At 47.9% G+C, this 10182-nt stretch overlaps 1 protein-coding gene and 1 pseudogene across 1 annotated transcript in view; both read right to left on the bottom strand.

Annotated features, from left to right (window-relative positions):
- Positions 1 to 2333, bottom strand: part of CHMP7 (charged multivesicular body protein 7) — an 11482-nt gene extending 9149 nt beyond the window's left edge. The window contains exons 1-2 of the mRNA XM_007458810.1: positions 2035 to 2333; positions 6 to 83 (exon numbers count right to left, since the gene is read on the bottom strand). Coding sequence (XP_007458872.1) covers positions 6 to 83; positions 2035 to 2333 — 377 coding nt within the window. The remainder of the gene's footprint in view (positions 1 to 5; positions 84 to 2034) is intronic.
- Positions 2334 to 4410: 2077 nt separating this feature from the next.
- Positions 4411 to 4713, bottom strand: LOC103089543 (charged multivesicular body protein 7 pseudogene; annotated as a pseudogene).
- Between the last annotated feature and the right edge of the window lie 5469 nt (positions 4714 to 10182).

Genomic DNA, 10182 nt, shown 5'->3' with positions numbered 1-10182 from the left:
GCAGGAAGACTCCGACCCCCCAGGAGATCCAGCTGCTGTCTACACTGGCCATGAAGTCTGACTCCCGCTGCAGCTCCCCTCGACTGCAGGCAAAGAAAGAAAAAGGCATGTAGTAGGCTTACTGCAATGTCCTCATCTCCCTCCTTACCCCCAGAGAGGAATTTGGTCATCATCGTAAACACCAATTACCGGGCACCTACTCCGTGCCGGCTACTGAGCGGTACTGTTTACGCTCCAGCTCTAAGCCTCACAATTTTCTGCAAGAAAAAATTGAGGGACTGAGAAGATGACAGAGGCCAAAGCTAAACTATGATTTGGCTCCAAAATGCAAGCTCTCCACTAAGACTACAGAGAGGCACAGGAGGCCATACAGCCTATGTTGAGACTTCCCGTTACAAACGGAGCTCAAAACGATAAAATGAAAACAACAATAATGGATTAATGTCAAGAGCAAGACATGAGGAAGAATACAAAGACGTTCAGAGAAAGGGTTTTCTGCTATTCCTAGGCTTGGGTGGGTGGAGATAAGACATAAGCATTTCATGGTACTAGTGTTAAGTAGCTAAATTTACTGAATGCTTCCCCTGGGCCAGTCACTATGCTGAGGGCTACATAAGGAGTAGCTCTTCAGATACTCACAATAAACCTAAGTACAATTATCATCACATTTTATAACTGGTCAGACTGAGGCTTAGGGAGGGGCATATAATTTTTCTTCTGTCACATAATTTTGCACGTGGCAGTGAAGATTTGCACCCAGGCCATCTGGCCCTCATGCAAAGCTGTTAACTACTCTGCTATGCTGCTTCTATGGAAAAACATCTCCCTGAGAAATACTTCAGGTCCCAGACCCCAACAAGCCCCAAGGGGCATCAGTGGAGTGCCAGCAGTCAGGAGAGGAGAAATCGAGGTACTAAAGGTCTCTGGGTGGGAGGTGGCAGAGGATGGTCCGGTTGTAATAAGGAAGCCCAGATTCTTCCTGCCCCTCACTGACTTTTTCAGCTACTGTCTCCCCACGTTGGGCATGAACTCAAACTGTCCACAGCATACTTTCCTAGAAAGGTGAAGTTCCAGAAATGGCTTGCCCTATCAATGTCAGCCAAGGGAATGGGGCTGGGGAGAAGGGAGATCTCTTAACCAGGAAGAGCAGAGAGCTAAAAGCAACATATCAAAGTTGACTTTCGTCTTCAGTCACGGAGGAAGTCACTGTGCTAGCGAGGCTGCTCTGGGTATGACACATACAACGTGAAGTGCAAATGCTTTAGAATCAGAAGACCCGGGGTCCAGCCCCGGCATGGCCTCTGTCCAGCTGTGTAACCCCCAGCAAGTCGCTCGACCTCTCTGTGGCTCAGCTTCCTCTTCTGTCTGCTGAGGATAATTCTACCACCTCACCCACAGGACTGCTGAGGGAGCCAGACGGTGTATGCATAATACCTGCACGCTGCGAAGTGCAGTACGTCTGTTTCATGTGCATGCTACCGCCTCAGGAACCTCCAAAACCCTGCACCTGTCGCACAGGTAGCACCTACAGGACCTCCTCGGGTCACCAAGAGAGGCCAGACACATGACCTGTGGCGGGGATGCGGTGGAGGCTGCTGGCAAGACCCGTACAGGCCTCTTCCCCACCACTACCTTCTTAGCTCTGCCCTTCCTTAGTTCAATAAATCCTGTCTCACAGACCTTGTGTTCCGGGGTTATTCAAATGTGGAAGCCCCTACGAAATAACTACATAACGGGATTCCAGTCCAGACAAATCACTGTCACCTCCGCCAGGCTGGCTTCTTCTCTTACCGTCTGGATCTCATCTAATCTCTCCCTCTAACTGAGGGGCTATCCTGGCCCCTCAATCTCCCCCCATACCACGCCTCCCTTTCCCTCCAAACACCCCTAACCCGGCCTCCTTCTTCGCCCAGTGAGCAAACACAGACGGCTCCTGGAGGCGAGACCCCGGGCTGGTCGCGGTGCGCTCCCGAGAACGACCTGGGTCCCTGCCCGCGGGGAGCCGCCCCGCCCCCGGAACGGGCCCGCCCTCACCGCAGCAGGTCCTGCAGCACGGTGGCCAGCCCCAGCGGGACGCTGCCCTTGCGCTGAAAGGCCTCCTGCAAGTCCCGCAGACGCAGGCGCACCACCCCCTGGCGGCGGCTGTGGCTCAGCACCAACGGCGCCCAGAAGCCCATCTTGCTGTCCCAGTCGGTGCTGTTCACTTCGCGACTCCTTTTGAAAGCGGAGAACAGGAAGGACATGCGCTCCTCATCCTCCTCCCACTCGGGGGGCAGTAGGCCCGCCGGGTCTCCCCCGGCCGGGGCCTCGGCCTCCCGCTCCGGGGACCACATTGGAACCCCAGGCCAGCCGAGGCTCCGAACACAGCCCTGGCCCTGATCCCCTTCCGCCCTGGTTCCTTCCCGGCTTCCGTTCCTGGGCCGCCTCCTCCTCTGTCATTACGTCACCGCAGCGTGAAATAAGTCCTTGCCTCCTCACAGCGCATGCGTTTCGCTACCGGCTTGCGCCAGGAGGCGGGATGATGACCCTATTTTCCGAGAAACTCAGAGCGCTTGCGCCGACCCCTCCTCCCGCAGCCTTTGTGCGGAAAGGAGGACTTAGCGCTTGCGCGGCGGGAAAGTGCGTGTCGTGACCCCTCGGTAATCGTGGAGTTTGGCGTGGTGTTGTAGAGAGGCAAACGATTACGCTCAGACTTGCGGTGGTTTCAGGTAGTAGGACTGGAGAGTCCCGCTAAGGGGCGCCAAAGGCACCAGAATCGCCCGCGTGGATCACCGTTTACTGCTCCTCGATCACCGTTTACTGCTCCTCGACCAGGCGTTCTTACTTCGGACATATAATTTAAACTTCCAAGTTAGCTTCCGTTTACGGTAATATCAGCGGATAAACGAAACTGTTGGTCACTCAAGCTCTGTGACAGTATATACGCCGAATTACAGGGATATATAAGGTTCTACTTGCTCCCCACCTTCTGGAGTGTCCCTCTGTTTCCTTCTCAGAATCAATATCCTATGGATCCCTTAAGATCCAGCTCAATTCTGATCGTCCTTGAGGGACTTTCCTGGCGGTCCAGTGGTTAAGACTCCGCGATTCCACTGCAGGGGGCATGGGTTCCATCCCTGGTGAGGGAACTAAGATCCCACATACCACGCGGCGCCCCCCTCCCCCGTCCCAATCTTCCTTGCAACCGTTTCCGACTGTCCTGATGATCTCTTTCCTGGACTGAACAATTTAGCATTTACTAATCTGTGTCTTGATATTTAAGCAATGGCTTAAATACCTACCACGCATAGTGGTTCCGTAGAAATATTTCATAAACTGAAAGGTGAGTAACTTCACTCTTGCCCTTCTAATATCTTAGGATCTTGTTCGAGCCTCACAAAAAAAATCTCATGAGCAAGAAACACGTCCAGTGTGTTAAGAATAAATTGGTTTTCTTTTTAACTGAACCGTTTAAAAGGCGAAAGGAGACCTCCGCACGCATACTGGCTCTCGGGACTGCGGGGCGGCGAGGCTGCGCGCTCTTCCTAGGAGCCGCTCGCTGGAGGAGCGAGTCCGGTGCCCCGGCCGGAGCCTGCGAAGCCGCCGCCGCCCCGCGACGACCACCGCCGCCCCTGCCCTGCCGCCGCCGCCGCCGCCTCGGGACCAGCTGTATGATTAGGCCACAGTCTTCAATGAGTGGACCTATTCCTCAGTTCTGTGGTGTTCTTGGTCACACGTTTATGGAGTTTCTGAAGGGCAGTGGAGATTACTGCCAGGCACAGCACGACCTCTATGCAGACAAGTGAACTGTAGAAATTCATTATACTCCACAAAGATGCCCCATAAGAGTGGTTAGAAACAGTGATTATTTAATGTCTGTCTATAAATCTCATTTTGTGCTGTTATGGAACACCTCCATTTTGAAAATCTGCATTGTACAGAAGCACATGTTTTTTAAGGTCTCCAGACAAAAAAACCTTATAGTTAATTTTAATGTTTGCACTTTGGGGGTAGAAATACTTTGTTATTGTAGCTAAAACTATTCTTAAGCATAAAATTTCTGAAATTCTTGTAATTTTTTTTCATACTTACCTGAGGTTGTTTACAAACTTATTTTTGTTTGAAGTGTGATTCTCAACCTCTCTTGCAAAAAAAAAAAAAACACCTCCGCCAGGCTGGCTTCTTCTCTTACCGTCTGGATCTCATCTAATCTCTCCCTCTAACTGAGGGGCTATCCTGGCCCCTCAATCTCCCCCCATACCACGCCTCCCTTTCCCTCCAAACACCCCTAACCCGGCCTCCTTCTTCGCCCAGTGAGCAAACACAGACGGCTCCTGGAGGCGAGACCCCGGGCTGGTCGCGGTGCGCTCCCGAGAACGACCTGGGTCCCTGCCCGCGGGGAGCCGCCCCGCCCCCGGAACGGGCCCGCCCTCACCGCAGCAGGTCCTGCAGCACGGTGGCCAGCCCCAGCGGGACGCTGCCCTTGCGCTGAAAGGCCTCCTGCAAGTCCCGCAGACGCAGGCGCACCACCCCCTGGCGGCGGCTGTGGCTCAGCACCAACGGCGCCCAGAAGCCCATCTTGCTGTCCCAGTCGGTGCTGTTCACTTCGCGACTCCTTTTGAAAGCGGAGAACAGGAAGGACATGCGCTCCTCATCCTCCTCCCACTCGGGGGGCAGTAGGCCCGCCGGGTCTCCCCCGGCCGGGGCCTCGGCCTCCCGCTCCGGGGACCACATTGGAACCCCAGGCCAGCCGAGGCTCCGAACACAGCCCTGGCCCTGATCCCCTTCCGCCCTGGTTCCTTCCCGGCTTCCGTTCCTGGGCCGCCTCCTCCTCTGTCATTACGTCACCGCAGCGTGAAATAAGTCCTTGCCTCCTCACAGCGCATGCGTTTCGCTACCGGCTTGCGCCAGGAGGCGGGATGATGACCCTATTTTCCGAGAAACTCAGAGCGCTTGCGCCGACCCCTCCTCCCGCAGCCTTTGTGCGGAAAGGAGGACTTAGCGCTTGCGCGGCGGGAAAGTGCGTGTCGTGACCCCTCGGTAATCGTGGAGTTTGGCGTGGTGTTGTAGAGAGGCAAACGATTACGCTCAGACTTGCGGTGGTTTCAGGTAGTAGGACTGGAGAGTCCCGCTAAGGGGCGCCAAAGGCACCAGAATCGCCCGCGTGGATCACCGTTTACTGCTCCTCGATCACCGTTTACTGCTCCTCGACCAGGCGTTCTTACTTCGGACATATAATTTAAACTTCCAAGTTAGCTTCCGTTTACGGTAATATCAGCGGATAAACGAAACTGTTGGTCACTCAAGCTCTGTGACAGTATATACGCCGAATTACAGGGATATATAAGGTTCTACTTGCTCCCCACCTTCTGGAGTGTCCCTCTGTTTCCTTCTCAGAATCAATATCCTATGGATCCCTTAAGATCCAGCTCAATTCTGATCGTCCTTGAGGGACTTTCCTGGCGGTCCAGTGGTTAAGACTCCGCGATTCCACTGCAGGGGGCATGGGTTCCATCCCTGGTGAGGGAACTAAGATCCCACATACCACGCGGCGCCCCCCTCCCCCGTCCCAATCTTCCTTGCAACCGTTTCCGACTGTCCTGATGATCTCTTTCCTGGACTGAACAATTTAGCATTTACTAATCTGTGTCTTGATATTTAAGCAATGGCTTAAATACCTACCACGCATAGTGGTTCCGTAGAAATATTTCATAAACTGAAAGGTGAGTAACTTCACTCTTGCCCTTCTAATATCTTAGGATCTTGTTCGAGCCTCACAAAAAAAATCTCATGAGCAAGAAACACGTCCAGTGTGTTAAGAATAAATTGGTTTTCTTTTTAACTGAACCGTTTAAAAGGCGAAAGGAGACCTCCGCACGCATACTGGCTCTCGGGACTGCGGGGCGGCGAGGCTGCGCGCTCTTCCTAGGAGCCGCTCGCTGGAGGAGCGAGTCCGGTGCCCCGGCCGGAGCCTGCGAAGCCGCCGCCGCCCCGCGACGACCACCGCCGCCCCTGCCCTGCCGCCGCCGCCGCCGCCTCGGGACCAGCTGTATGATTAGGCCACAGTCTTCAATGAGTGGACCTATTCCTCAGTTCTGTGGTGTTCTTGGTCACACGTTTATGGAGTTTCTGAAGGGCAGTGGAGATTACTGCCAGGCACAGCACGACCTCTATGCAGACAAGTGAACTGTAGAAATTCATTATACTCCACAAAGATGCCCCATAAGAGTGGTTAGAAACAGTGATTATTTAATGTCTGTCTATAAATCTCATTTTGTGCTGTTATGGAACACCTCCATTTTGAAAATCTGCATTGTACAGAAGCACATGTTTTTTAAGGTCTCCAGACAAAAAAACCTTATAGTTAATTTTAATGTTTGCACTTTGGGGGTAGAAATACTTTGTTATTGTAGCTAAAACTATTCTTAAGCATAAAATTTCTGAAATTCTTGTAATTTTTTTTCATACTTACCTGAGGTTGTTTACAAACTTATTTTTGTTTGAAGTGTGATTCTCAACCTCTCTTGCAAAAAAAAAAAAAAAAAGGAAGTGGGTCTCTGCTAATGAATTGAGCAGACGTTTAATATTTTATACGCCTTTTGAGCTCTGTAACTTAATATTTGGATACTTGACAATTTGTTTTATTATGTAATGGATAAAATGGTGACGTGTATTAACGTTAGCTCAACTATATATTTATACTGTCTGGGAACATGTGGTTATAGTTCTGTGAGAGAAATAATTTGTCATTGTTCACCAGCTTGTAAAAATCTAGTGTGAGAGCTTAAACATTAAATAAGTGATGAAATGCAAAAAAAAAAAAAAAAAAAAAGGGTGAAAGGAGTTTCTTGTTTAATGGAACCAGGTAACAATCATCAGAGTTGAATGTAAATTTGACTTCTGCCTCTTACTGGCTGTGTGACCTTGTTCAAATACCTAAACTTTCTGAGCCTCTTTTGTAAAATAATATTTCCTAATAGGGTTGTTTGAAGGAAATGTTATGATGTATGTAAAATACCTAGCACATAATGTAATAGGTGCTATCACTGAGTGGCAGGATGTTTAGTAGCTGGGACTCAGTGTAAGGAAGAATGTTAATAAGCATTTTGAAGGAGGGGAAGGGATATGATTGGTTACATGAATGAATGTGTCCATTGATACTAATGTGTTGTGTTATAGTATTACAAGTACTTTCACAGTCAGTATCTCATTTAATACTCGTAACAAGTGACAAAAATTTTCCTCGATCCCGCTCTGGACATGCTCCTCTGAAGCCTCTTCTTAACTATACCTGTCCACCTTGGTCCATAAAGGCATGAACAAACACTAACATAGTTTCTGGCAGCTCGAGGCATATTCATTGGATGACCCTAGCCTCCCTTAACATGCCTACCTGAGAAAACTCAAGGTTGTCAAAAAATTTACTGTATGTTCCAGCCAACAGCTGAAGACAGGGCTCCTGTCTCCTGGCCTCTGTGGGAGGGGAGGAGTCTTACTTTGATAAGCCCTAGTTAGCAAACCCAAATGAGTTTTACAGGGATCAACCCTCCCTTCCTGTAGTTTGTAATTTTTCACTGCCCTGACCCTACTGAGACACCCTCACCCTCTTCCTTCATTCTCCCTTTAAAGAGCCCAGTCACCTCTGTACAAATGAAAGTTGAGTACAGTTCACCCTGGACCCTTTTCTCTATGCAGTAGTATATTACTGATTAAAATCTATCCTGAGCACTTTAACTGGTGTCTGGCTTTGTAAACAAAGACCAGACTTTGACACAACCCTGTGAGATGTTTTGGCACTTCCATTTTTCAGAAGAGAAACTTGAACCACGACTATTTTGAGTCTGGTGGAGAACATTCCAGAAAAGAAGAGTAGTATGTAATGTGAGCAAATGAGTTGTACCCTGAGAGCCATATTTTGGCCGTGCTCTCATGTCCTATAAAATGGCCAGTTGGTTTGTGTCATGAGAGAGACCAGGTTGTTTTGTCCCCTAGGTCTCTGAGTCTGATAAAATAGTCCTGGTCCTAAGCGTTTTCAGGAGAGCAAAGTTGTGCACGTGTGACCACCTGTATCTCAAAGTGCCACTGGGTTCCTGACACCTCTGGGCACAGAGTTCTCTGCTTCCACCTGTTGGAGATTGGAAGAGCTACTGGGAGTGGTGGAGAATGGAAAGAAAGCTCTGCTGATCTTGAGAGGGGCGATTGGGTACATGGCAAGCTCTTTCATACTGCCGGGCTTCCAACTGCTACACTCTTCCTCTGCTCTGCAGGACTGACTCTTTTTCATCCTTAGGTCACAGCTTAAAGGTCACTTCATCAGAAATGCCTTGTCTGAACACCCCATCTAACCTAGCACCCTTGGCATTTTAGAATGGATGGGTCAGTTTGACAACACCTGCTGGTTAATCTTAACATCACAAAAGGAAAGACAAGCAAACATTACTTGCCTCCTGCAGTAATGTGATGGGAAGTACACAAAACCACCTGTCAAGTATTTTTGTCAAAGAATTGAACCTTAATATGATCAAGGCATTAGATCTAAGTACTAGTTGACCGAGGTTAAAAAAAAAAATCAGAAGGCAGAGGAACATGTTAGTGAAAACTGAGGTTGCAATTAGCAAAATCCAGACTGGGGTATTCTACTAGATAATGACCTTGTTTCTTCAAAAAAATAATGGCAACAAAGAGACGTTTAATGGGCAATGTTATTAGATCTGATTTGGGTCCAATTTACACAATCATAAAAACCCATCTATGATCATTAGATACTTTCAATTTTAAACTGGGTATTTGATGATAGTAGCAAATTGAGTGCAATGATATGGCGATTATGTTTTATTAAAAGTATATCTTATAGTTACATCTAAAGTATTTATGAGTGAGACTGTATGATGCTTGTGGCAGGAGGTTGAGTGGAGGACAGTAGAGAAGTGTCAGTGAGTATAAATTTCATATTTTGTACCAGCGCATAGCTCGACACTTAGATATTATTCAATTTTTAAAAAAATAAACAAAGAAATCACCTAGACCTGCATTCTTGTTTCATCTCTGTTAGTAAAGAGCTGCATGGCCTCAGACAAGCAGGTTTCCTCTCAGATTCCTCCTCTGTGAATTAAATGTTCCTATGTTAGGATCTTGAGTTTTTTTTCTAGCGCCCACCTTCTGCTTCTGAAAGTAGTATCTACTGTAGATGTGTGATTGCAGAAGTTCTTTAGTTCTGCCGAGTCTGAAGAACAAAATGCCACCTAAACATCAGCATATCATGGCAGTGATATTTATTTACTGATGCTCCAATATATTTTTGGCCGGACACCGAAGCAGCCTCACTTCAGCCATAAAGCACAAGATCTGCAGATGCGACTACAATGCCTCCATGCTGCACGATGCTCCGTGTCATCTCACCTGCTTATTGGGGATGCTTCATCATTTTTGTAGAAATATGCATGCCCTGTTGCATTATCCAGTTATTTCTAGTTCTTATCTCTACGATTTACAGCCATTAGGACTTGGCTAAAAGAGGACTGAGAAGAAAAATACATTATTCTTAGCCTACAAGGTTTATAGGGGAAGAAGCCAGGCACCGCTGTGTTATGGGAGACTTCCCGATCTTTCTTTCCTCTTCCTTCCTTCCTGCTCCAGGCTGGATTGGGTGTCCCTCCTTATTTTTCTATAACCTGTGTGCCTCTCTATTATTTAATGTGCCACATTGTTTTCTAAGTTTCTATTTGTGTGCCTGTCTCTCTGACTAGCTTAAGTGCCTTCCTGGTAGGGACTGTGTTCTTAATTATGTTTGTTTCTAGCACAGTGCCTGGCACATCTTAAGGACTCAGTTTGTTGAATGAATAAATGAATGAATTTAATTGATCAAACTATGAGTAAAGAAACAATTTCATCAAGGCCTATCCTGTACAGCATAAGAATATTTATCCAAATATAATGTACTAATACAGTAATTGAATCTTTTATTTATTTGAATGACTCTTTGTTTCTTAGCTGTTTTGGGCTGAAATGCCTCTAAATTTAATTGCCTGCATGTTCAGACAGAGGGGTTAGAGCAATCACAGATGTGGGAAATCCCCTTTCTTCTTTCTTCAAAGCTTGCAAACCACAGGAGACAGTTGCTATCTATCATTAACAACCACGATCTTCTAGAATGCCTCTAAAATGCCTTTGTGAAACTATTCAGTTTTACTCCAAAGAATTTAT

Source organism: Lipotes vexillifer, unplaced genomic scaffold (genome assembly GCF_000442215.2).
Source record: "Lipotes vexillifer unplaced genomic scaffold, Lipotes_vexillifer_v1.1 scaffold484, whole genome shotgun sequence".
NCBI lineage: Eukaryota > Metazoa > Chordata > Mammalia > Artiodactyla > Lipotidae > Lipotes > Lipotes vexillifer.
The sequence above is the reverse complement of the archived record's forward strand: the minus strand, read 5'-3'. Positions and strand labels throughout refer to the sequence as shown.